The sequence below is a fragment of the Cyprinodon tularosa genome, unplaced genomic scaffold, assembly GCF_016077235.1.
Source record: "Cyprinodon tularosa strain WSP-4 unplaced genomic scaffold, ASM1607723v1 ctg267, whole genome shotgun sequence".
Lineage (NCBI taxonomy): Eukaryota > Metazoa > Chordata > Actinopteri > Cyprinodontiformes > Cyprinodontidae > Cyprinodon > Cyprinodon tularosa.
This window is the reverse complement of record NW_024038971.1, coordinates 1528778-1556683: the sequence shown is the minus strand read 5'-3', so window position 1 is coordinate 1556683 and position 27906 is coordinate 1528778. Positions and strand designations below refer to the sequence as shown.

Here is a 27906-nt window from a genome sequence, read left to right as displayed (position 1 = left end):
GATGATAATTCATGAAAAACTCTGTATATAATTTTTATCCTACAGAAATATTGAGCTATTTCTAAATGTGGATAGGTTTTATTCTGCATGCAGCTGAGGGATATCTGAAAAAAAAAAAGGAATTTTCTAAATAAACCAGCATATGTTGTTTTTATTTACATGCATTTAAGAGACAGATTTAATTACACACCTGAAGGCAGTTGGTAGCACTGGGTTTTTTGTAGGGATGTTTAAGTAAAGGGGATGAAGAAAGGTTTGCAGCATAATTTCTGAGTTTCTTCCAGTTTATAGTTATGAAAATCTTGGTGTCTGTCATTCAAGTAAAGTCCCAATTAAGACTGAACATTTGTAAGCCTAGTTTTAAAATGACAAATGAGAAAACATTTAGTGGATATGGGTTAATTTCCAATGCACTACATGATATATAAAGCTTACACATGGAAACATATCCGGCTGAATAAAAAAGCTGTGCTGATTGTTGAGGTTACGAGAATTAAAAGCCAAGAAGTTAATTTTTAAGTCATAAATATCAACAAGCTGACTTTAAGCCTTTTCTTTTGTGTCCTTAAACAATGAACCTTGATAACAGGTAGGGTCAGCTGAATAAGTACATTTAACCAGCAAACACTGAGCGTTTGAACAGCTTGAGATAACAGCACTGACCTATGGCGTCTTTTCAGAATCAGAAAAGAGAACAGAGAAGAGAAGAAAAAGGGGGCAAACACCACAAGAAAACACTTTTTCATTCAATTTATTTTGTTAGTTTAATTTCTATAGCAGGTGAGGGAATATAAACTGTCACATATGGGTTCTCTTGAGCATAGTTTTCAGAAATCACAGTGTTTCAGACGTGGACAAGGACATCTTAAAAGAAATAAAAATGAAGAAGAAAGGGCCAGGAGGAAACCCAAAAACGTGGTGTCTTTTTTTTTTTTCTTCACCTTCTCCTTCATGTTCCTCCATTTGCCTCCTTTGTTCCACACACACAAACACACACACACCCTCATACATACACACTAACACATGCACTCCTACGCACCAATGTGTTGTTCCCCTCCCCAATCCCCAAAAAAGCAAAAAAACAAAATAACCTCAGGAACAAATAGATATATTTATATATAATATATATTTACTCTTTAAAAATAGAACTTCAGTCTAGATACTAAAATCTGTACAAACTACAAAAATAAAAATTTTAATATAAATAATTTATATGGCATGACATTAACATCTTTCTTGAAATAAACTAAAAACCAATGCAGGACACCCCCCCTCCCCCACCTGTATCTGACGCTGTCTGCTCGAACTGAAAAAGGGCGCTTTGCCTGCTTCTGTTTCGTGATTCCCAACTACAGTAGCAAACTGACTCATCTTTCATACAAAAGGCAAGAAAAACGGAATAAGCTGCCATTTAAAACATGACAAAACCCCCACCAAAAGATCTGCATGTTTATCCCTGCAGTATAACCTGGCAGTGATGAGACCAATACTGAACGATGAAGCTTTATCTCTGTTTTAGCAAAAAAAAAAACAACAACAACAAAGCTATTAGAAAGCGAGTCAAAGCGAGTTGGAGGCACCGAAGTTTGACTGAACTGCTTGAGTCACAGTGACAGGACACTGAGACAACTTTAAAAAGGGGGAACTAATCAAATAGAATAACTCCCTTTGCATTTTAAAATTCCCTTTTTGATATATAAACCGTAAGTTGAACAACACTTTGACGTAAAAGTGACTAAAACACCCGCCCCCGCCCCATATATGAGCTTACAAAACTGCTGAAGAAATAAACATAAATTATCAGAGCTCCTTCAAGTAAATTAAAACTGCAGAGGATGTTGAGGATGCAAACATGAGAAAGGAGTGTTTGCTTTCCATAATTAAAAGCAAAGTTTAGCACCTAAAAGGAAAACTTAATACTGACCATTAACTGCTGGGGTAGTGAGAAGGTGGGGGGGGGTGAGGTGGGCAACACACTGAAGGCACAACGGTTACTGTTGCTTGGAAAAGAGTATCTGCTGTGCAAGTTTCTGCAACTTGCATTGACAGACTGTGTATGACAAAGGATTTATAGTGTAATACTGTGGAAGAAAAGGGGGTGGGGCAGGGGGACTGCACTTTTTAAGGCAAATTGCCTAAAAAATAACATAGGAAGTGTAGCAGCAAAAAAAAACGAAAAGAAAAAAAACATAATAACACAAATAGAAATAAAACACTGACCATGTATGTTCAATACTCTAATACCTTAATAGAATCTCACTTTTCTGTGAAAACATATAGAACATTTCTTATTCTATACACAGTGGGACAGAAAACAAATCCACAACCCCACATGGAAATAATCTTTTACATCTGACATAAGAGTATACCCAAGTTACACCGTACTCTTTTAAATAGCTTCCCTCTTTTTTTTAGTATTAAAATATATATACTCATAGATTTATATAACTCTTAAAACAAGTAATTTTCTTTCATGTCCTTAAAGTGAATCCTCTCGTCTTCTTTTCTTTTTTGAACGTGAAGCCTATGTACAAATGAGAGTTCGAGACACAGTAAGGAGGTCAAGGTGCTCTGGGATCCAGAGACTTGAAGTGAGAATGCCACTGTGAGTGGATCTTTAGCAGTCTTTGGATGCCTGGATCCGAAGCCCACCTGCAGAACAGAGAAACAGGAAAGGGTTTAGAAAATAAAGTTCTCAGTTCTATCTTTAGAAGTTGGTAAAAAAAAAAAAAAATCATTATCATCAGAGAAACTTGACTCACCTTGTGACTTGCCTTGTTGATATTCTGTCTGGACCTGTGTTGCCTCCAAGTCTTGGAGCTCTAGAGAGTCTCTATTGCATGAAGAATATTTTGTTTTGTCACTAGGAGTCCTATTAGCAGCTTCAAAACAGTCTGACTCGCTGTCCATGTCAAAACCTTCATGCATGTATCCTTGATAGGCAGCCCCCGGTAAGGTCGGGTGCACAGCCACTGTGACAGAGGCCGTGGCTGTGACCATGGTGACGGCGCCCCCAGTAAGGCCTTGTTGCATTGGCAGTGAAGAGTTGCCATGACCGTAATTCGGCCCTTTAGTCCTATTTGGCTGAGGCCCTCTGCTGTTCTGCAGCCTGGGGCCACTTTGACAAGTCCTCCCAGGAAAATGAGCTTTGTCGCTGGGTAAGCATGAAGCTGACTGAGCCTGCAGTCTCTGGAGGTCACCCTGCTGCTCCCGTCTGTTTCCATCCCAGCAGGTCCCCTGGTTACCAGGAGGTGGAGGTGGCTGCAGATTGTGGGTGGATTCACACAATGGTTGAACCCTCCCACCTGCTGCGTTTTCTCTAAACGGCTTCAGCACCTACAGCAAAACAGCATTTAGAAGTTACTCATAGGTACAAACACAAGTTAACGGAGAGTTATACATAGATCTTTGCAGACCTGTGTCCTTGCAATGCTTACCGTAAGTTTAGGGAAGCTTGGGTTCTTGCTGGCTTCCACCAGTATATGAGATGTTGCAGGCGGAGCTGCCATGTGCGAAGTTTGGTAAGAGCTCCTGTCACAGTACTTGTAATCCTCCTCCGCCCCAATCCCAGATGTCGTTGTCAATTCGGAATAATATTCCGAGTCAGACGAGTCAGAAAACGCCTGCTGCCGAGACGAGCGCGGAGGGTTATGGGCTGTGAGGTAGCCATGGTGAGCCATTGGAGGAGGCAGCGGGGGCTCAGGGGAAGGTGTTGGCAGGCAGCTGGCATTGTCGACCGGGGTGACCTCAGCTGGAGGGCCCATCATGGAGAGGAGGACTGGGAGGAGGACTAAGCCATTCAGCATCCCCAAAACAGTCAGAATGGCGAGGACGGCAAAAAAATACCTGCAAGATGGACGGATAGGAGCATTTGTTAAAATGACAAGACAACTACAGCTTGAATTAACAGCACACCATGGAAAAAACTACCTGGTCGTGGTTAGACAAAATGCTTTTTTGCTGTTTAAACATATCTTTTATATCTTACAACTGATAGCAGATACCATTTGTTATGTCCTTGTATTTCAAAATAGTAAAACTGCATCTGCTTCTGGTTAAAATACATCCTGGTAGATCAAGGTAGAAAAATTGCTTTGAATTGTGTTTCTTCTAATACTGTTTACTTTACATAATCTGCCTACCAAAATTAGCATTAGGATGCCAAAAAAGTTCCTGAAAAAAATAACATTTTTATTATATGTGACCAGAAACTTTGTTCTTGTGGTTTATGCACACCTAACCCTGGGTTAAATAGATCTCTGATTCCTTCCTCCTCCTTGTGTTTACATCAACCAGATCACATTTAGTTTCTGAACTCTGGTACCATACAAACTAATCCAAACACTTTATTTCCATTTTTCTTTATACATTCAAATCAAAACATATACTTGAGGAGGAAAAGCAGGGAAAGAAGGCTGGGAAAACGCAATGTTTCTGTATCAAAGCAGTCTGGGAGAGAGAGAGAGAGAGAGAGAGAGAGAGAGAGAGAGACGGGAGGGTTAATCTGAATCCCCACTCAGCTTAAACATGCTTTGATGCATCTTGTGCTGCTGCTGCACAACTTTTCTCACTCTGTTTTTATTTTTTTTGCTTCCCCCACTGTATGCATGTTGGTTTTGCGCATGTGTGCATGCATCTCGACGGAGCTCTGGGGAGGCCAGGGGTGGAGGCATGCCACAAGAAAGAACTCCACCGAGCAAATTAGAGAGGACTCCACTTAAACACTAACAGAAAATGCAAAGGAATAGAGACAGTGAGATGCTTTAAGTCTGCTGGGCCAGACTTTAAGAGGTGAAAGAAATAAAGAGGAGGGGAAATAATCAAGTTGGGATGAGGAGAACAAGAAAGAAAAGACACTTCTTCCCAATTGCTTCAAATTATTACTTTTCGGGAATAGTAAAAAGAAGCTGGAAGTCAAACACAACTTAAACTTAAAGCATAATCCTAACAGACGGCTTAATTCTGAAGCAGGCTGGTGTTATTTTCACATTCTAACATTGGTATTCTTTATGTGCAACTTCCTTATTTACTGACAGACAAAAAGAGAATACTCTAGAACCCCCATCAGTTTCTTACTGTCAGGAATTTAGTGGTTTACAAAAACTCTAATCTTTTCCAGTTGTGGTCAAGTTTGAAGAGTTTCTGCATGTAGACTATGGAGGTATATGTTTCTCTTTGTTAAAAAGAGAGTTGTGAGAGGAGTTGAATCGTACATGTTTGTTTATTTAATACGTTTCAAGGCCAGAAGATGTTTAGAGCAGTGTGTTTATGCTAGCCTGCTCAGGCTCACCCCATTTGTCTAACTGAAACTGCAGCTAAACAAGACCTCCAACAGAGCCTCTGGCCTCTTTGACCCCGCCCCTCCTTTCCATCCACAAACAAACCTCTACTTCTCTTCTACTTTTTAAAGTTGATTCCATGAACATCATTGGAGTTCTCCACCTTTGTGAAGGTTCACTTTACTATCTTCCACCCAACCATAAGAACCACATATCCGTGCAAATCAGCCACCCTACCAAGGTTTCTCCTCCACCCACTCCCTGCCTCCCCTTCTGCTTCTGTATGAGTTTCTTCAGCAAAACTGTGCTTTTTTATGTCATGGAGGCCTGTTGCAGTATGTGAGCTCAAGGTTGTGGTTTCGGGTTTGGGCTGAGACCACGTTCTGCTGAAAAACATGGAGCTATTCGCCTTTTTTTTTTTCCACTTCGCCCATGAAGTGCTAGGAAAAAAAAACAAAAAAAAAAAACTAACCCATTACAACGCACATGCACAGGATTTACGCTTTACTCGGAGCGCACGCACATCCACTCAGAAGGAGACAGGAGGGAACAAGCTCTGTTGGTGGGCTGCACACCGGCTGACCAGTTCAAATTTAGCTCCACTTTTTAATATGGCATCCGACATGGAAGGAAAGAATGCCAAATGGATGATAGGAATTTTTACAGATTCCCTGAGTGTGTGTTTGAGAGAGAGAGGCAGGGAGAGACACCACCCGTTGGGCAGCAGAAAGCTTCCATGTTTACAAGCAGCTGCTACACACACCACTGATGTTTTCCCCATTTGTTGCATTCTAAGATGGAGTGTGTGTGTGTGATCCTGGAGTGGCAGAACCAGCTGTGTAGTAGTCACTGTCTGCACACGAGTGCCCTTGTGTGTGCAGAAATAGAAGAATACGACTTCCACCTGCATCAAGCCAAACAAGGTTTCCCTTCGCACCCAAATTAGGGGTAAAAAAAACAACAACAAAAAACACCACACATGTCTCACCTCATGATGAAGTCAAACTCCGATCCTGCCAGCATGAGAACACCCAACAGCGTGGAGATTGCGCCATCCACAACCGGGGCGAACATGTGTTCCAGGGCCACTGCTGACCGCTTGTTCCTGTTGCCAATCGCTGTCAGGAAGCCCTGTGGCAAAACGGGAAAGGTGGAGAAAAAGGAATGAATTAGAGATCTTTCCGATCAGAAAAAAAACCGAACGTGTTTGTGGTAAAACTCTGCAGGCTGCAGAACTGCTGGAATTGCTGCACTTCACTACAAGGCAGCTCACAGCACAGGTCTGCCAGCGTGAAGGAGGAAGCCAAAATAAATCTTTAATCACAAACATTTCACCTTCATTACTTTCCATTTAACAAATAAAACTACAGGAGTCTCCTCTTTGAACTGATTTGGGCTCGCTAAAAACAAACTAAAATCCCTGGTTTTGTACTATTTCTTTCATCTTTCTTGCAGGTTTGAAGCGAAGTGTTAGCTGGTAATCTATGAGTTGGGGTTGTAGCCTGCAGACTTACCAAAGCGATGTGGACGGTAAACTCCACTCCGATGCCCACCGACGCGATCAGGATGACCACAGGAATGGCACTGAGCTTGATGCCAATCAGGCCCATGATGCCAAACAACTCCACGGTCATCATGGCCAAGATAAACACCTGGAACACACACAAACATAATGAAATGTTACAACTCTGTCGGGGAAAAAAACATAACATTTACCCATTGCTTTAAAAAATCAGACCTGAAAGAGGTATTTATCAGAGAGTGATTTTGTCATTTAGTGACTAAATCGATCTTTTTTTCCACGCTGTGACCCTGCACTCGGGAATTTAATCACATAGTCAGATTTCCAACCCTCAGCTTAGCAAGGTCCAATTTTTTTCTTTTATGTTTCCTTCTCTCCTTCTGTTCTGAGAAAGCCTGAATTTTTAACAATACCTATGACAATATCAAGCAGTGTTTGCATATAAAAAAACACACACAAGATAAAAACATTAAAAGGAGACGTTTACAGAGGAATTGGATAATGACTGACATTGGGCCATTTAGAAATTACACTGTTCGGATTCAATTAAATTCAATTCAGTTTATTTAAATAAAGCCAACTCACAACACATGTCATCTCAAGACACTTTACATAGAAAATTCAACCAGATCATACAGTCAAATCGAGTCAGTTTTCAATCTAAGGAAAACCAGTTAATTGCATCGACTCACACCAAGCATGCCTGTAGCAACAGTGGAAAGGAAAACCCGCTATAACAAGAAGAAACCTCCAGGCTCGGCATTGAGCAGCCATCTGCCGATGCTGATCGGTGATTGGAAATAATAAAAATCTTACTTTTCACAAACAAATTGAATACACCACAACACCACCTTAGTTCTTACTTCAGGATGAAGACTTTAAGATATCTACTTTCAACGTAAAACTAAGTAGGATGTCAGGAATTTGAATCCTGATGCTAAATTCAAGAGTAGGGGAATTGCCACCAGCGGCCCCAAACTGCTCTTATTTGCTGCCTCTTTATCGCTGATAAAGCACTGTTTAAATACAACATGCAGACATTTACTCAGCTGTTATCCCACAGAGAACATCAACATATGTGGGTTTGTTTTATATGTGTGCATATATTGGTGATTGTTCATGAACACTGAAGCTAATAGTCTGTGGAGTCTGATACTTTCTATCTTAGTCTCATGAACGCATTCTGATGGATGACTTGTGCAGGCAAAGGTTGCAAGTGGGTCGATCTGTTCTCTCTCTATGTCTTCCCTTCGTCTTTTGACAAAAACAGCAAGGGAGCTGGAAGTACAGGCCTCAGGATGGCACTGGGTGTTTTGACTGTTTAGCATTTCCTTTTTTCTATAGCTGCGTAAACCTATGCAAGAATGACAAAGTCTCTGTGTGTGAGAGCAGCCTTCTACAGAGAAAAACAAGGGCCCCGAGACGGGGTTTGTGAGCTATGCTGAGAGGAGAGAAAAGAAAGAAAAATGAGGATTGTAAGGAGGAAATGCTAATGATCTTGAGGAGAGGAAATGGAAAATACAAAATAGATGAGGAACGGAAAGATGAGGCAAATAGAGAGGTAACTTACAATGATGCCAGCCGTCCAGGGGTTGAGCAGGAGAATGGCGCAGACCAGGAAGGTACAGGCCAGCACAACACTGATTGACAGCAGGAACCAGTGACGGAGGCCGATGTACTGCTCCCAGAACAGGAAAGGGTATCCGTTAGGGTAGTTCAGCACGCCCTTGCGGCTGAACTCGTCGCAGATTGCACGCACACTTTCGATGGCCTCTACGAAATCGCTTGCCTGGCGAAGGCCATTCAGATAGAAAGGAAACTGAGCAAACTCCAGGGGCTCTGCTGATGGAACTGAATGATCAGAGGAAATAAAAAAAGGCTATTTAGTTTTTCTGTATGCCAAGTGCAAAAGAAAGTGTTTAAGATTGAGCCACTTACTGCGCAGATTTTCTCCTGTGGTGTCGTACTTGTCATGAATCCACTCTCTGGGGTGAGGGTAGAAGTTGGCCTGAGATGCAGCATAGCCCAAAGGATCATTACTGACCCACACCGTCAGGTAAATGTAAAACACCTCCGGGGGAATCAAACCCTCATCATCCACTAGTCGGCGAGAAGTTAGCTAAAAATGAACAAATCAGAGCAATTAGTTTTCCTCGAACCACAGGCTAAAGCACAAGAGAAATATCTGGTTATCTGGTTAAAGATACCTGGCTGTGGTTAAAAGGCTCCTTCTTGGAGCCTGTCTGGATGAGCAGTTTGTATGCCAGGGCTCCGTCTTCTGTGCCGTTCCTATAGCTATCAGCAGTAATCCGGCCTGCCTGCCAGTCAGCGTCAAAAGCATCCTGGAGGCCTGTGTGTGAGATAATAAAGATAAAGAATTATTGTGGATATTACCTGGCAGTGCCTTGATTCCTACAGCAATACTAAAGGGAAAGTTTCTCCAGATGTCTGTTCATATGAGGTGACGTTCAAAATGTGAAATATCATGTTTCCTCCTTTTTTTCACTCCCACAGTTGGTCCTGGTTGACCTGTTAACTATTACTTCCTCTCAACTGGGCCTTTGACACATTATAACCTAAGGACATCCAAACACACATGAAAAGATAACCCATGACCTCAACCGATCGAATACGCCACCCTTGAGTCCAGGTGGAGGGGAGGAGGGGGGAGTATAGCATGTCTGAACTTTCACTCACCCTTTTTTACATTCTCTACCCTACACCCACCGCAGGCTGGCTTTAGCAAAATACAAACTTAAGACATTACAGAGTAAGAATAATTCAAGATTACATATTTTTACCATTAATGAGGTGTGTAAAAATGTACAGAGAGGGATATAAAAGAAATGTTTTTCAAAATAAATTTTTTTAAATTTTTTTATACTAATTAAGCAAATGTCTATGGTTAATTCTGGGTGTGAAGGAACAGAAAAGACTGAGACTTGAGTGCATTCTAGCAGCGATAATAACCAGGCTCATTGTAGATTCAAGATGCTAAATTATGTCTTTGTTTTGCTTTGAAGTATTAAAAGCCTATTTCATACTAATTTCTTTCTCTTCCCTGTGACGTGAAATAAAGACCCCCCACAGAAACACTTGAAATATACATCTGCATCGTGTTCCTAAATCCTAGTGATTTCTGGGAAATCAGAATTGGTAAGATTTGAATTGGCAGCTGGTCGAATCTATGCAAAATCTTATGTAAGAGAAAAAGTTTGCGTTTCTAGAATAAACCGTGCTGCAGAAAAAACAAAATGTTTGCTTAAAGAATTCCAAAGAAGGTTGGAAATGTTTATTCAGATGCCAATGTCGTCTGATGTTTTTACCTTTTAGCCAGTCCTGGAAGTAGTGCAGCCACATACGGGGCAGCTTGTTGTTTTCGTCTCGGACCACGTATCTGACAGAGTTGAAGGCGTTGTGCAGCTGAATCAGCAGCCTCTGAGATCTGGCGTAGTCGAAGCCATCCATGGTCACCAGGTACATGTTGTAGAAGGAGAAGTACTTAAACTGCGCATCGATGAAGTCATACTCCTTGGTGTCGCGGGGCACGATGTCAGTCAGATAGAGGCCGTCGTGCACCATGGTAGTTCCATATAGACTGAGACTCAGAAGCCCAAGGAAGAGGACCACAACTGCAACTTTGCTCTTGGGCTTCAGGAGGAGCGGGGCATACTTTTCCCGGGCGAAGATAGAAAGGTTCCAGTGGAGGAAGAGGAATGGGACACACTTTTTCCCTGATTTGGAATCTTCCACCTGGGCTAGGAGGTCCCGCGTTGAGCTTGAGGTCGGGGTGAAGAGCTGGGAGCCGTAGGGGTCTGGCACAGATGTGGTTGGAGAAGGTGAGACACCTGGGAGGAAGAATAAAGAAAGCGAGTGTTATTTATTTATTAATTTTTAATAAAATAAAACCAAAGATTTCCTGTATGATATTTCCAGATGTACCTTGAGTCTGTGTGGTTGGGCAAACAATGATGGAGGGAGTGCTTGTTGAGATTTGAGAAGTCGGTGGCAGAATTGTGACAATATGCTGGCCAGCCGAGTCGCACTGTGTAAACGCCTGCACGGTGGTGGTGATCTGGGTGCTGGTGGTGATCGTTGGACCAGCGGCGTACTGGTGTGCATGCGACACCCCCGCCCCGGGCACGTGAGACTGCTCGCCGCTTTCTGACAGCTCATTTGGCGAGAGGTGAATGACGCGATCGGCGCAGGGGCTGTATAGGCAGCAGAGGATGTCCAAGCGCTTGTCCTCACGCCGGTGGAGGTCCAAGCTGAGAATGGCAGGGAAGATGAGCAGCACCATGGCGAAATTAAACACCACCACAATGGCCGCCTGGGGATAGAGGAAGGTGCAGGGAGAAAAAGAAGAAAAACAAAGTGAGAAGAGTGCAAAATAACAGATGTATAAGCACAGCTGGGGAAAGTCAAAACCTTTTACTTTTTTTTTTTTTCTTTTTTACAGATCTGAGAGCGGAGCCCAACAAGGAAAAAAAATCCCAGCTTCAAACCAACAGGCAACGAGGAGGGTAAAAAGACAGAGCAACGAGAGAAAGAATGATTTGAAAGACATGAAAAAAAAATTACATATATGTTGCAAGTCTGAGCAAAACCATCAGCCGTCACCAGTGCTTCCACCACCACCACCCCCCACTCAGCTCAGACCCTGGAGCTGACATTCTATTATGTGGTTTCCAGTGTGAGCACATCTATGCGTGTCTGTTTATCTGTGCGCTTGTGTGTTTCAGACCACCCACAGTTAGTCACAGATCAGAGAAAACCGCTTTGACGGGCCAGTGATATACTGATCCACTACTCCCTCCTCTCTCTGTCTGCTTCTTTAAGTCTGTCCACTGCTCCCTATGCTCTGAATATTTTACGTTATACACACATGCAAAGACATGCAGCCACAGATATCCAGGCCCTCTAGGTGAAGGGGCCAATAAAACCAGGAACAAAAGGTTTCCTTGCCGTGAAGAAGTGTCACCTCTTTTGAGTTTTCTCTTTTCAATTGCAAAGGAGCTTTGGGCTTCACGGAGCGCGATTGTGCGCTTACCGCATTAACGTCCCTGCGCATCCGTGTGAGGGTGGAATTAAAACATACCTGCAGAGAGAATGCTCGCAACGCTGGGATGGGCACCAGGGCAGCCATGAAGAATGCAATCATGTTGTTTATGGAAGTTAGAGCCACGCTGGTGCCGGTGCGACGCAAGCAGTCTCCTGTCTTCTCCTTCAGGCCCAAAAACAAAAACACAGATGAGTCAGAAAAGGAAAGAGAGAAGCACCTAAAAAAAGAGGAGTATTTAGATATTTTAAAGTACCTTAAACGGGATATTACTTCCTGTCTCTGTGAAGGAGTGAGCCAACAGAAACATGTCATCCACACCAATCCCTAGTGCGAGGAAGGGAAGCACCTGGGATGGGAAACACATCAGTGGAGGCAAAGGGTCAGAATGAGCATTTGAAGTGACTTAACATCACATTCTGGCCATTAAATCAAAGGTATAGCCCCCCGCACATGCTTCTAAGATCAAATTGTCCTCTAAACTGGTGTTTTTTCCCCGCTTCTCAGCAGTTATGCAGGGCTGACAAAAAATAGCATAAAACTTTAGTGTTTTGCAACTCCTCAAATCACTTTGTTTCATTATTTATCATCTTATAAGCATTAAAGTCAAGCACCAAAACTGAATGATCCGTCTGCGTCGTACCTGTGTGGTTGCAGCATTGAAAGAGAGGCCGATGAGAGAGCAGAGACCCAGTCCAGCAGCTACTGACAGAGCTACAAGAAGCACCCCTGCCAGTCCAACAGCCCCCTGCGACTTGGCACAGTCCCACCTCAGCATCGTCACACAGGCGTAGGCCAACTAAGGAGAAAAGGTGGAGGGTTAAAAAAAAGACACAACTTCTTGCTTAAACTATTAAGTCATGAAAATGAAAACACATATTTTATCAGGTAATCACCATGAGCAAGTATCCTCCAGCCACCCTGATAACACTGACGTCAGAAAAGGACTTCATGATGTCATTGAGGGTTGTTGTGGAGAAGGCATGGATGGACTGACTGGAGTTATCAGGAATACTCTGATGGACCACCTGGAGGGAAACAACCAGTTGTCAAAACACGTTTTTCCAATGCAAGTTAGGAAACTCTGAGAGGACCCATCTATCTTTTGCGAAGTGCGTCTAAAAATGAGCACAAATGTGTTTTTACATGTGGCAGCATGTGTGTGTCCACACATGAGTATGACAACTGAGGAGTAATGAGCACAGATGCCAAAGGTTATAAGGTCAAAGGTGAAAAGAATGGAGTTCCACGGTTCAGCCAGCCGCTCTCTGCGGCTCTCCGCAATGCATTTAAACCCTAGCTTTCTGAAAATCTACCTGTGAACATGAAGTCATCATCGGCTATGTCAAACAGATTTGCTCCTGTTATTTAATGCGTCGAAGGGGGAGGTCTTGAGTCTCTGTCATCCCCCCCAAACCTCTGCCCCCTTCCCCCAAATCCTCGGAGGTGGGTGTCGGCTATCACAGCAACAGCTTGTTCCTATAACTAGGGCTCTGACAGAGAGAGATGATTGCCCTACCACACACACACACACACACACACACACACACACACACACACACACACACACACACACACACACACACAGTGCCCTGTTCTGCCCTGTGGTTCACTCTAAAGGGAGCTGAGGACTCATGGAATTTCAATACTGCAGTTGGAGAGAGTGTTTATGGAAAACAAAGCTACACAGGAGACAAAAAATGATCTAACGCTTTAAAGTTAGTAGAAGAGGTATGGCATAAGATGTTCAAACCTCCACAAACTTCCTCTGCCAGGACTCGAGGATGGCGGTGGCCTTATCCTCATTCCAGTTGATGTCGTGGATCAGGTAGTCATCTTTGAAGTGTTCGTAGAGCTGCTTTGGACTCATCAACAGGAACATGGTTTGGAGAGCCTCAGCACTGCAAAGCACACAAACTATGAGTTTTCTGGGCATTAAGCTTCATCTCTTCATAACCACAGAATATTAGAGCTAAATACAAATCAGGCTGTTTTTACCATTGAGGTAAATCAATTCATGTTCATTTCCCTTCTCAACATAAAGACTGCTCCTCAGTCTTCTGACATTTGTTTACCTATATCCCTACAGCTCTTATATATAGCTGCTAATTAGTAAGCCACATTTGGTTGTGTGAAGGTTCCAACCCTTAAAGCTATGTCTTATTTTGGAGTAAGATAGGAACTAGTTCTTGAGCTGTTCCTCCAGTGTGTTGCCAAGCCAGCTAATAAAAAGACCAACTCCCTGTTGGTCCAACCAATAACTTTTTAGTTAATTTGCACAAAAAAGCCAACTGCCCTCATCATTTTCTAACAGGGTTTTGGGTAATAAGTAGGGAAAAAATAGAAAAAAAGAGAAACTGACACTTTTAAGATACAAATTATTAGCAAGCACTGAGAGGAAAAGCACAAATGGCTAGCCATTAGCCCCCTGTTGATGCTTAAGTAAGCATCTGCGTCAAAGTTTCAGTATCCGATGTCTGATCCAAAAAACAGAGCTTATTTTTTCAACATTAAATACATATTCCTTAAAAAAACAGCTTTACTATAATAGGAAGCACCGCTTAGAGAATAGTAAACATATCAATACATTTGAGTTTTTTTAATCCATTTATGAAGAGTGGAAATTATTTTTATAATTGCTGCAAGAAATGGGCTTAACAAAAACATTTGTTTAAAGGAATGAAACATTTAGAAGTAAAATAAGACATTACACTAATGTTTTATACTTGCTTTGGGCCCAACTAATAAAAGGACTTGGGTCAGCACCAGGCAGTATGTTTTTCTCCTTGTTCTTTACTTCATTCATTGAAAGGAAGTATAGTAGGCCACAAGGCTGTTATTTGGTTGTCAATCATCATAAAGTAACCCAGAGTTTATTGAAGAACTTGATTTGTTTTGCTATGAGGCAATCTGGTACTGGTGTGCAAAGAGCATATAGGTTCAACTTCGATCTGCTGTGCTATTTTTTCCCCACACACCTTAGTAGAGTTTCCTGGCTGCTTTTGACCCGCCCTCCAAGGATGAGCTCCTCCTGCCAGTGCATGAACTTCTGGCTGAAGCCGTGGCATCCACCCTGGAGACGCTCAGCAATGTCCAGACTCTGGTAAGGCAGAAAATGATAGCGTTTAGAAAAGTGATGTCCCATTATTGGATCCCTACAGATGAACCTTTTTGAGCATGAACACACTTCTTCCTGTTCTTTATTGGGAGCAGTTGTAGGGCAGTCGGGGTCTGACGGGTCAAGGCATGGCCTATCCATATAGGCATGTCCCACCTGAAGACAAAGAAAAGGTGTTATCAAAGTTTCTATGTTCTATGTTTGTGGACGTTGATGGCAGTTTAGATGCAGATTTTGTGGGGTTATTACAACATAATAAGATTGGGCAGCATCTGAAGAGATTTCTCCCCAAGTGGTGAGCCACATGTAAAAAATGATTCGCTTGTTTTTGAGTGAATATTTAATTCTCCTACCTGGGCCTTGTCCAGCATCTCTTTAAAACCTTCTAGGGATGTGTACTGGCCCAGTTCTTCCATCAGTTTGACAGGATCAAGATTCATCCACTGGATATCCTGCATGCCTCTGCAAAGCAAAACCATACTTTTATTGGTCAACACTTGAAACCAGGATAGTCATAAAGTCTTAACTTTTAGGAAGAAACTCTAAACTATCTGATCTCCTGTCTGCTGGTTTAGTCGCTAATCTTTATTACGGACAGGAAAAGGCCTAATCTGCTCTCTGCTTTTCCTCAGCTGCACGGGGGCCACGCATGAGGCGAGCTACAGATACAGGATAAAATAGCGTTTATTATCCTGTTTCACGCTGCCACAATGCCCGAAAAAAAAAAAGGCATGGTGGCTGCCTGCTCACTTTCATTCTTCAGTGCCCTGCACCAAGTCATAACGATTACCTCTGCCTCCCAAACATCTTGATAAGCAGGGGAAGGGATGGAGAGGAAAAATAGATGCAGGGAAGAGCAAAGAGACAGAACAAGTCATATTATTTGCGTAATGTGATATAATCATGTTTGCAAATTTTTATTGAAAGCATAAATAATAATTTCTATACATTTTATTTCCTGTTTCTGATCCAATTCATAGAACTATTCAGATGTTTTGAGATGATCTTTTGTTGATTAGTTAATTTTGTGACATTGTTCCGTCATTTGAAATAATAAAGAGAAATTATACGATTCACAAATGAATCCTAAAGAGGAGTCCACTCCTATCCTCTCATACCAGACTCCTATTTTTCTACTCGTTGCTACGACACTCTTTTATTGGCTAGTTCTTCCTTGACTAAACCAAACCTGAACCCTTTTGTTTTTCTTAAAGATTGCTGCTTTCTTGGTTCCCTATACATTTTTTTCCTCTATTTTCCCTTTTTTGCACACTCTTCTGAATTTATCTCTCCCAGATTTGTTCTTAATGTTAACTCAAGAAAAGCATCGTCATCCACAACCATTTCCTGTTTCTTCATATCTGCACAAAACGCAAGTAATAAACATTTAATAAACAACAACAGATGTCACAAACACTGTGTGGATTACAGGAATGCTTGGATGATGTGTGAATCATCAAAGACCCTACTTCTCCCACTCTTGTGCGATCACACGAGCCAACTGGGAGATGCTAAGGATGGGAAACTTTGTGTTTGTTTCTGTACGCGCTGGCTTGTCGTGCAACAATGCACCGTCAGCTCAGAGGGATCCATAAACAAAATATTTCTTTGCGTAGAAACATCTGCTATAATCTAAACAATCTTTTTCTAAAGTACGCACTCAATTGAAATATCACTCCTGACGACTAAAAGAGAAAAAGAGAAGGACCCTTTCATCGACTCTATTTCTCTAGAGAACTTTGTTCCACAAAAAAAGAGAAAGGGGTCTGAAAAAAAAAGCTTGAATCTGCGAATACGCCCAGACTCCACTTTTAACTGTCTTGTAGCCTTTCTCCGTCCTTCTCGGGGGACTTGAGGTTTGAATACTGCCCATTTTATTTGTTGGACAACTTGGGAGCTGGGAGCCCAGGGCATTACCATGAGAATGCCGAGTGTTAGCCATGAGCTGACAAAGCCACCCTCCACCACCACCACCCCATCTCCCTCCTCCTCTGGGGCCCCAGCACTGATGGACACTCACTCGTAAACTGAAAGAATGCTTACCATTGTCTGACCCAAAGGGCTCCCCTGCCACCGCCACCACCACCACTGCGACCGCCTCCCCGCCCTCCGCACTACTAACCCACCACCCAGTTGCCGCTGCGGCCATCTCCTCTCCCTGTTTTCGCTGCATCCCTCCCTAAACTTTCTCTCTTTGAATTTCTCTGGCAGAAAACCCCTATCCCTGTCGTCCTTCTCCAGTCACTCTGGACCCTAAAAGAACTCTATTAGCGTTCACCGCTGTCAGTCACAGCAGCTCCTGACAGACCGCTCCCTAAGCTTAACTGTATGTCTCCATCCTGCAGGTTGTGGACCTCTTGTTGGTTCAGATGAAACCCAAAGGTCTATTATAACGGTTGCAAAAAAGAGTTAGATATGTGTTGGGTTGGGTCAGAAACTCACGGTAAATAGGCAGATCCTCCTTGTAGTTTAGCCCCTTCCCAGAAACAGTCCAACGGGGTGATTATCATACATGGGAACAGCTTGTCAATCATCTGGGACATAAGGAGAAGAAAACAATCAAAACCCCATATATCATGAGAAACGTTTGCTTGAAGGAATAAACTTACTGTGAACTTACCCTTTCAATCATGACATGTTCTATAATAGGAACACCTGATTTGTAGCATATTTTGTTGAGATCCCAGGATCTACAAAAGAACCAAAATAAGGAATGTTGAGTTTACCTTTTTGATTTTGTTATGAATGCACAGAAACGTGTGGAAACCCCTTTACTCACTTTCCAAATAGCGACACCTGCACCTTGCTGGCGGACAATGCGGCCTCCATGTGAACTAGCAAAGCCTCCTGCGTTAAAATGTTAGTGCCCTCTTCTTTGGGGGTCTGGATGAGCATCTGTGAGGTAAACACTGACTCCTCTCCCTGCTTCTCCCTGGTGTACCGAAGCTCTGTGCTCACCCGACTGCCAGCTAGAAAGCATGGAAAGAAAGAGGAAAATCTGTAGATATTCTTCACAGAGATTAAAAAGCACAAATTTGCAGCCCATTAAAGATTTTCGTGCCACACGCACACATATACTTTCACGAGAACACCCACACACATGCATATATCCGTATTGACCAACGCCCTTGGCCTTCACCAGTGTTGGTTTTGAAGGCACTTCACTAGAGGGAGCGTCTGGCCAAGAAAAATGACTAATACGGCTTCTCATTGGTTCCTTCTGCGAAACAGATGTGCCCTGTTAGTTAGTAAAACCATGCCTCTGATGCCCCAAAAAACCTTCTACTGTAGCTCTCGTAGCAGCAGATAGGGTCTCAAACACCCTCAACTAGAGCAAAAGTATTTTTTTATGGAAACATTGTGAGCTTTTCTTGTATAATTCAACAGTGCTTGCATGAAACACAATCCTACATAGAGAGAAGACCAAAAGATCACGAGAAGATGAAGAAAGTTAAACATGTTTAAGGAAAAAAAATAGGTTATGATGAGCAGAAAATAGTCAGAAAGAGTAGAGAATGAAGACAGAAAGAAGAAATGTGAGGCTATGCTATGCTGTGCGGTAGACCCCCAGCCCCCTAATTACAGGAGGTTGCCCTGAAAAGAGTTTGCCAGCCGGGGGGATCTGTGCCTGTGCCAAGTGGACATGAAACATGCCGCGCTGGATCACAGAGAGCCTGTCTGCCCCTCTTGCTGTCGCACTACATGACAACCCCGGAGAGAGAAAGACAAGAGGGGAGGCAGGGGAGTGAGGAAAAAGGGGAAGAGGAGGCGAAGAGCTATCTCCATCCGAAATCTAAATTTTTTCATTCTTTTATTTACTTCCACTATGCCTCACTCAATTACAGCTTTGCCCTGTTTTCAAGCATCTATATCCTCTCACCTTTTAACCCATACTGATTTGGTTTATCTTTCCATTTTGTCTAGTTTTTGTCCTCTTTCCCTCCTGTTCCCTGCACCTCCCCCAAGAGGAGAGCAGGCTCCTATAATTGATGGGGAGAAAAGAAAGAAAAAAAAAAAAACAACAAACCATGCAGCCTACACCGCTAAAGTGTGAGATCAGGTTAGGATTTCCCGGCCTTGGAGGGACAAGTCCAGTATTTCTAGGCTTAACTTTCAAGGCTTTAATCGTAACCATGAACATCCCATCAACTTTTTGATAATCTCTTGCTTGGATTAAGACAGATTTTCCTAAAATTGGACAAATGCAACTTTTAACCACTTTTTAAATCAATGTATTTATATAAATTGTCCATTATCCCTTTGTTTTTCACATTCTCATGTATCTATATTAGAAAGATTTATCCCACTCTACCATTTCTCTCAACCCCATTTCCATCTCCAGACAACATCCCGGTCAAAAAAATGGCTGATACAAAATGGAAAGGATTGCGGACCTCTCTATGACATCTGTTAAAACCTTTTTTGACATTTCGTATATTAACCTCTGCAACACAGTGTTTTGATCCCAACAGGAACTGGGTGGCTTGGAGAGACTCTGGCTCTGTAATTATAGGCCTCCTGAAGTAAATTATAGCTATTTGTGTCTCGTTCCTCCCATCTGGACCACCCAGGCAGTCGATCTTCTCCCCTGCTATCCTTCTCGCCTCACTCCTCAGCCCCAGGTCCGGCCTCATAACACCCAATCTCTGCAAAGTGTCACACTGACCCTCATAGTTGCTGCTTAAATCAGCTCGGCTCTTCTTTTTTTTTCTTCTCTTTTTTGTTACCTTTCCTCGTTTCTCTCATACCCCCCTTTCCCTCTTTCTGAAGTTCTTGGTCTCCTTCTCACTCTTTCTCACTCTACCCCCTACTCCCCCTCTCTACTCAGCCTCTGTTTCTAACAACCTTAAAGAGACAGTTCCCAGAAATGTTCCCACCCTGGGAAGAAAGCTCTTTCGAGTGTGGAAACACATGAGAAGATGCAAGATGCAAAGAAACAAGACTTTATTTAACAGGAAAATAAAATAAGGATTAAAAACACATCTTTAGGTCAGCAGTTTTTTTAAAGAGCCTTATAAATATGAGGCAAGCATGTCGAGAGAACAATGAGCTTGTTTACCAGTTTCACTGCAAAAGATGCTTTTAGAGCAATTGATGCATTCATTATGAGCCTCAGCAAGGTTTCATGGCCTTCTGTTGGCAAATAGTGTTTTAGTACAGATGCCTTCACGTAACTCAGACATTTCCTCTCCACTTGACCCTTCGTCCTAAAGGCAACACACCAAGAAATCCCTAAATCAGTGTGGCTGATCACACCTGAGGGGATGCCAACTCCACCTTTATACACTGCTGATTCTGCTTTCCTGTAGACATCTTAAAGGGCTTGTCCCAGTTACATATCCTGTCAGATCAGACTGGGCCACCTTCAAACTTCAGTGTGGTAGATTAGATGGATTAGGGGGCCCCTGAAAGGCCCCACGCTGCTAGGGAGGAAGATCCAAAATGAAGAAGGCTTAAAGAGACATATAGGCTTTCATTTGATATGTTGTTGCTGTTTTTGCCTCATTTATTAAACGTGTCAATCAGATATTGAGTTTCTCTTTGATTTGAAGTAAAACATTTGAGAGCAAACCAGTTTTGACCAACATAAAATTATCTTTTGTGTTCTAATAAAGTTAGAAATTGATTTCTTTGAACTTGAATACAGCATTCCTACACTCATTTGTCATATCTGTCCTACCAGAATCCAGACCGCGCATCTTGGAACACCAATGTACCATGGCATTCCCCCACCCAGGGCGCCTCCCAGCAGATGGGCTATTCCGCCATACAATCCTTCTGTACGGCTTCGCACTGAATGCAGACCTTTTGTCATGCAACCCTTCAATTTCTTTCAAATGTTTCCCAACAAACAGCAGAATGAAAAAGGTCCCTTTTCCCTCAAATGGACCAAAACTTTCCCAGCCCCGTAAAACAATGCCGGAACCGGCAGTGGGAGGTTGAGTCCTGGGGGGGTGAGAAAGAGGAGCGAGGGTGCTGCTGTCTTACCTATAGAAATACACTGTATCAGTTCTTGAGTCATTAAGGATACTGTTACCTTAGATGAGAAGCATATATAGTGCATTGAACTGAGAAAACAACATCTCTCATTTCTGCTTTTTGTAATTTCTCTGCTCCGCTTTTCACACCTGCCCTGCGGAAACTGTATCAACAGCCAAAACAACAGAAAAATCAGTTTCACTTACATTCTATTCAGATGTGCCAGTGGTGCTAGCCAGCACACATAAATTTCCATCACGGCTGGCATTAAGGCACTTGCCATTTCCATATGTATAGGCTTGCCTCTGCTAATTATGCTAATCATGGGCAGTGTTGGCCACAGTGAAAAATAGTCACATTAGACACTCCACTGACCGCTAATACTGCTTAATGTGTGGTTGAAACATACATTCATCCCAGCCTGAAAAGCAAAATTTTTCCACGTTGCTGGTCTCATTCAGATGAGAAATGAATTTATTGAGCCCAAGGAAGATTTCTTTTTTTTCCTCTCCTTCCAAAGTACCAAGAAAATGTCCAGTCTCTGTCTCTGTGGCCCTCGCCCTCTTTACTTCTAATACTTTAGTTGTGTAAAGACAGACGCAAATGGTGCAAACTCCAAGGTGACTGGTGTTGCTTTATACTGTGCAGACCAGAGACAAAGGGTTCTCTTCAGCAATAGGAAAAGGGGCGCCACACTATATTGATTGAGGTTTTATTATCCTGCATTCTTAGAAGATTGCATTGAGTGTTGCCAAGACTTGGCCGTCCAATGTCAAGTTTTAAGATTTCACCAAAACATTAGAAACGGCATAACAGTTTTGAAGCAGCATAATTTATCGACTTTTGCAGGATCCAAGTTGATTGCAGACTAAATGTTGTAAGACCAGTAATATTGCATTGTTGCAATTGACTTTGAGGATGGAACCTGAATCTAGATTCTAGTGGCAGGGATGCTAACACACTTGGACGGTGCTGGGGATTTTATGTGGATAGAAACAAAGGAGTGAGAAAAGTTTAGATGAATCCTACCTAATATTGTGAACATTTCACTAGCTAATGGATGTCATCAATTTTGTTGGGGTTTTTTTCAGCTTGAGAAAATGGTTGTGGAAAAATAAAGGCAGGTGAACATGTGTCTGTCATCTGCATATGTATATATTTCAGTTCAGAGTGTGTTTATTTGTTAGGGGGTGGTCCTGGTCGGTCTGTTGAAGCGTGTGTGCATGTGTGTTAGTGTTGGTGGATTGAGGCGGGGGTGTTGCTGAGAAAGAGAGTGGAATGAGGTAGTGTTGAATTGAAAGATGGAAGGAAGGGGGTGAAGTAAACATTTAGAAGTGACCCAGGTTGACTCTGGTCTTGTTTGTTCTCTCTACCAGTGAGGTCTTGGGCCCTGAACGCTGGGAGTTTATTTATCTAGCTGGGGCACCTCTGCGCACTATTCACCTCCAATAATGCCTCATAGAGCTCCCTTTCTCTGTCTGAACTGGGCCGCTGTGTGTACTCCAATGAATTATAGCATTTACCTGCCGCACGGCCCTGAGGTTTGTTTAGAGAAACAGCTCCAAACTCCCAAAAATGCCCATGTGTGCATTCACTCATTTGCGTAAACTCAGAAGTTTCTCACTAAACCAACCCTTTCTTTTGATTCTATTCAATCTAGTTCTTGATCTCCTCATATCCCCTCTAATTTCAGATCTAGCTAAAACAACCCTTTGGTCCCTGTGCATTCACATCCCTTTGGACTGTGCATGGTCTTTACCTCCCCCTCTTTCCACGCTGACTTTTTATGGGACATGTGGTGCGGCTGCAGGGCCCTGTCTCGCTGCATTCATATTTGGACAGCTTGAGTCTGTGTATATGTCTGTCATGCCTCACTCGAATCCCGCCAAGAAAGATGAGTTTAGTTGATGTCAGAGTAAACACCGCCTATTTTACGTGCAACCCATTTCTTTTTTTTGTAACCCCCCCCTTTTCCAAACAAGCTTTTGAAACAGGGCATTGGAAAATAAGAATAATAAGCGAAAAAAGCAAGTATCTAAACAAAGAAGAAAGCACCATATTCTGGTCAACCTTCAGGCAAAAGAAAGCAAACAATGTAGTGGGACTTTGTTGGGAAAGAAAGAAACGCAGGAGACATTCTCACACTTGATGTTTGCTTAACTGCGTCAGGAAAAAAAAAATGCTGCAAAAAAGAGTGGAAAAAGTGTGAGCAAGCCATAAACCTTCCGCCCTGCTCCTGCCCCAATCCTCCTATTGTCTCTACTCATCCCTGTCTTCTTCCTGCACCTCATTTTATGATCTTTCCTTTCTACTTGTGAACAATAAAGACTGTTGACCAGGTCAGAGCATTAGCTCAAACCAACCAGCATAAAAGTGGTAGCTGAGTTCAAAGTTTAAACCTCGGAAATACAACGTTCAAGGAGCCAGGGGTCAGCATCGGACAGTCTTCGAATACCGCCATGTTGGGTTTTGTTTCAAATATATTAAAGGGCCAAAATCAGATACTATTTAGTGGATCTATGCTTTGATGCATCAATCCTTGACTTTCTTTTAATTTCAAAGTTAAAAAACACCAAATACCATGGTGACGATTTGTTTAAGTGTATTAGTAATTTGAAAAAATAAACCAGACTTGGTTGTTCAAGCAAAGAGAATCTGTCAGGAGAATTTCGACCTGGGCATCTTTGATCTAAGATGTTAAACAAGGTTTGATGGACTTTCTTCATAATGTTACAGCAAACTCAGACCTTGCCAGACAAAGGTCTTAATCCCTCTGTTAGACTAAACACCCTGATGCTGCAGCTTTTACATCTCAGCTACATAGGTGTGAGGCTGAAAATTGACCCTGCGAGCTGCATGTCCACATTGCAGACACATGAGAATGCTGGAGTCAGAGCGCAACAACTAAAGCGACTAACACGAAGAAGATTTAAACTTTTTTTGGTTTCTGTCACATCCCTATGTCTAGTCCTCCTTTGACTAATGCTGCTGTGCTTCACGGTTTGGTGACCTGTAGAAAGGAGGAAGCAGTTAAAAAAAGCCCCGGTGGCCTGACTTTACAGAGCAGGTAGAAATATAAACAGACGCAGTCGCAGTCAAAACGAAGACAGGAAGACGTACAGACAGGAACATAGCCAGAAAACTGAGCTAAAAAACTTCAAATGTGGGAAGGAAGAGAAGTTTGCATGTGTGTAAAAATGTAATATTTCAAAAAAACATCAATGTATCTCTCACACATCCAGAGAGCTAACACTATTAGTGTTATTTCCTAACTAGTTTGAACAAATTAGGTACACTGTAAGAAAACATGGACTCTCCTTTCAGTTGCAACACAGCAAGCATCATTAAAACCCACTCAAAAGCACAGAACAATATTTTGAGTCCCTTCATTTGAAATCTGCAGTTTTATTTGTGAACATCTCACCCCCCCTCTAAACCCCTTCATGTTTTCTGGCTTACATACAATAGAGCATGAGTGTGCGCTGCTCCATGTTTGTGTGTGTGTGGAAGAGAAACAGAGAGAACTAACCTCTCCTTGTTACCGAACCACTTTACTCTCCATTGAGGCCCTAGCAGCTTTGTCAATGGGCTATTGGTGGAAACAAGGCAGGCAGAAACTTTAGAAACATGGCCACAGCCTCTTAAAGGCACAGCGCTCCCTTTCAGCAGCGGTACCCCCCTTCCCCTACTCCTATCCTGGTTCAGCTCTCTGAATCCTGCAGCAAAAACAACTGGCACACAAACATCTAAACATCTCCTTCAAGGGGGCAGCTCGGCCAATTAGCCACAGAGGTAATCCCAAAGATTTACAATAACCAAAGGAATGAAGAAACAGTGGCAGATCTTGCTATTATTGATGTTTTTCTCCCAAAAAATTGACACCTTTAGTCCACCATAATAATTTCACCTAATTTTAACAAAGAGTGTTTCTTTCAAAGTGTGCCCCAGAGGAGCTTATTCAAATTCCTGTGCAAGTCAAGCGTACGGGCCTCCCAACACTCTTCAGCCGACACCAAGCAGTGTGCGGGGGGACTCCTCAGACACCTCCGTGCCGGGCCCTGTGGGAGCAGCCTGTTCCTGTCCTCCAGCGACATGGTGGGCTTAAACCCTATAGAGTCTGTTTATATTCACCAACTGCTGTGGCGCTTTTAGAGCGTGCAAAACAGGTGGGTAAACTTCAGCTGCATTCACTTATATTTTTTTTCTTGCAAGGAGGAGAGAAGGAGGAGGGAGGAGAGAGGAGGAGAAGGGAGGGGGGTTCAGGGAGGTGGTGCCTGCTTGCCTCTTGTTGAATGGAATCCAAGAATAGTTAGGGACCACACAGGGAGCTGGAAAGGGGGGGTGGGGGTGTAAGGGTGGGGGGGGAGGGGTCACAGCCCTCAAAGATGGCTAACCATTCACACAGTCCCATCTGCTGCAGGGATCAGGCCCGGCACAGAAAGCCTGAGGGTTTAAAAGGAATTTGGCCAGTGTGAAAAACCAAATGAGGCAGACTTTGCCTCTGAAAAAAACTGGCTTATATCTAAAAAACCAAAAGTTTAGAGATGGATAAAAATTAGAGGGTCAATGCCGAGGCTTTCATGCTATCTAAATGAAAGTATGTTACTGCATGACAGAGGAAGCAGAAAGCATTTTAAAAGCCAAGATGTCACTGTTATGTATGCAGGGAAAGCTGTACCAATACACTTTGACAAGTGGTCAAATAAACAGTGGGTCTTATGGTATAAAACAATCTACAAAACAACTATACACACTGGAGTACTAACAATACATATCTACAATATAAACCGGTAGAAATTTGTGAAAAATAAGCTTTCATTTTTCAAAAAACTTCAACTTTTGCTCCAACCAATCCAACTACACACACTTGCAGCTCTGTCATCAAATCATTTCAGTATAAGGTTGACTCTATGTTCACAATTATTGCTCCAGCTGCTGTAATTGTCCTTAAAACTAATGTTAATGGAAGCATTGGATGTGTCATGCAGTTAAAGTCCAAAACAGCAGCTGTGGAACCTGAACCCAACAAATAAAAGCACATCCACATCCGTTGCTCCTTAATGCAACTACATCCAGCACCCTCTCTAAAGTAGGAGATCTGTTGAAACTCACCTTCCACCCACAGCTGCTCGATGTTGGTTTCGATGGCTGCCACCCGGAGTCCCACAGACAGAGCCCCGAACACCAAGAGTCCGATAAAGAGGACCTTCCCGCAGTGCCTCTGGATGCGGCAGCCCAGAGAGAACAGGAAGGCCTGGAACCTCGCCCGGATCCACAGAGGAGCTTTCTGACCTACTGCCTTTCCCTGGAAGTCAGGCATGTTCAGAGGGGTTAAAAAAAGGGACATTATTATCAAGTAATATGCAGGCAAAATAAAACATCATACAATGAATGCATCTAAAAGCAGGATTTGACATGAAAACTTCATGCAGGATAATGATTCTTGTTTTGTTTTTTAATCCATATAAAGCAGCTTTTGGTTGATTTTCAAGGTACATACTGACTTTTTGGATTAAAATAGCACTGTTTTAGAATTTATTTCATTAGCCTACATTATAAACTCTATCTGAATCTAACTGGCTACATATTACTAAACTGTAGAGATAGTTGTGTTTCTAAAATATAGAAAAGCACAGTAAAATACTGGATTTGTGAATATCAGAGAGCATTTCTTCCTTTTTTTATTCTTAAACGGGTATCTATGTGCCTGTGTGCAAACTGACAGAGCAGCAGTTTACAAATAGGCTCCCAGCTCATCTTTTTTTTATGCTTTTCAACACTTTATCCCCAACAGTTTAACTTAAATCAGGTTCAATCCGCCTCGGTGTGGGAGCCATTAGTTAAAAATGTCACTGCTGCTGCTGTTTGTTGCAGAGGGACATAGCTTTCTGGTGTTGTGGTTTCTCTCAGCGGTGCTGAAACACGTCCAAGCATCCGGGCGGTCCAGAGATGCTTTGTCAGATCAAACTCAATCAGTGAATTCCTCTACAGGACCCACCACATTTCCAAACAGACCCGGGGCCAGTGCGCTGCTCTCCGCTGGCGCGCACAGAGCCCAGGAAAGCACGAACTGCACGGCTGCAAAACACTGATTGGTCTGAGGGACAAGCATGAATGAAACTCTGCCTGTTCATTCAAACAACTCTTATCTCATTAGTGAAACACTAAAAAGCATTTTATTTGCTCCAATCCTGGGGTTCTGGTGGGATCATCACTGTGCTTCACGCACGTAATATCAAATCGCGCACAAAATGGAAACTAAATTACGCTTCATTCACATTTCCCGACTTGATTGAAAGAAAATCCAACATAGATTTTAAAAAAAATGCATCACCTTTGAGATCTGTTTAAGTGCGAAAGCGGCGTGACAATAGCTGGGTCTGCGCTGCAGGTCTGGGTGCGCAGGCGGAGGGGAGCGCATATAACTTGGGGGTAAATCTCCAAAGACGCCGGACCCTGAGACCCCGCGATCCGAGGCCATAGTCCAACAAGGGTGTTAGGAGCGATGCGGAGCGATGCGGAGGGGAATCGATGCTTGGAGTTCAGAAAACACGGCTGTAATCCAACATAGACGTGGAGCGCATCCAGCGCTACCGGCGACAAACTCGCTCTTCTACTCTTCCGCGGAGCCAAACAAGTCTCCAAACTCCATCCCGACATTATGCGCCGAAATCCGTATAGATCCTTCAGTCTTCATTCGTCCCGAGAGTTGGTGAAACTGCGTCTCAGAGGGGAGCCGTAGTATCTGTGGTAGAAGGAGGAGGAGTAGTAGTAGAAAGCCTAACAGTCTGCAGTCCGTCCGTGTCAAGTCTAACTCCGATTAACATTTGGAGAAGTTCGCCTCTCGGCAAATCCTGAAAAGGGAGGTTTGATGGAAAAGTGCTCCGACTCCCATTGGCCAAGGAAGAGGCAAATTACTTTGCAAACATCGCCTATTATTAGCTGCTAA

The 27906-nt window shown here is 42.9% G+C and overlaps 1 protein-coding gene across 1 annotated transcript; it reads right to left on the bottom strand.

Moving 5' to 3' along the window:
* Positions 1–735: 735 nt before the first annotated feature.
* On the bottom strand, positions 736–27906 carry ptch2 (patched 2). Its single transcript, XM_038289224.1, has 23 exons — positions 27292–27906; positions 26070–26262; positions 17758–17947; positions 17599–17668; positions 17421–17512; positions 15332–15440; positions 15048–15134; positions 14839–14960; positions 13614–13761; positions 12757–12888; positions 12504–12659; positions 12117–12209; positions 11900–12025; positions 10744–11131; positions 10128–10649; positions 9009–9151; positions 8740–8920; positions 8372–8652; positions 6794–6931; positions 6268–6410; positions 3438–3846; positions 2763–3336; positions 736–2652 (listed from the first exon to the last, which is right to left on the bottom strand). The coding sequence occupies exons 1-23, from the start codon at positions 27436–27438 to the stop codon at positions 2618–2620; spliced, it is 4479 nt and encodes a 1492-aa protein (XP_038145152.1). The 5' UTR covers positions 27439–27906; the 3' UTR covers positions 736–2617.

Excerpts from the sequence above, each read along its gene's own strand:
- ptch2 (XM_038289224.1), bottom strand. The coding sequence starts at position 27,438 with ATGGCCTCGGATCGCGGGGTCTCAGGGTCCGGCGTCTTTGGAGATTTA. Across the intron at positions 26,263-27,291 it reads CACTTAAACAGATCTCAAAG|GGAAAGGCAGTAGGTCAGAA; the intron begins GTGATGCATTTT and ends CCTGACTTCCAG. Across the intron at positions 3,847-6,267 it reads GAGTTTGACTTCATCATGAG|GTATTTTTTTGCCGTCCTCG; the intron begins GTGAGACATGTG and ends TCCATCTTGCAG.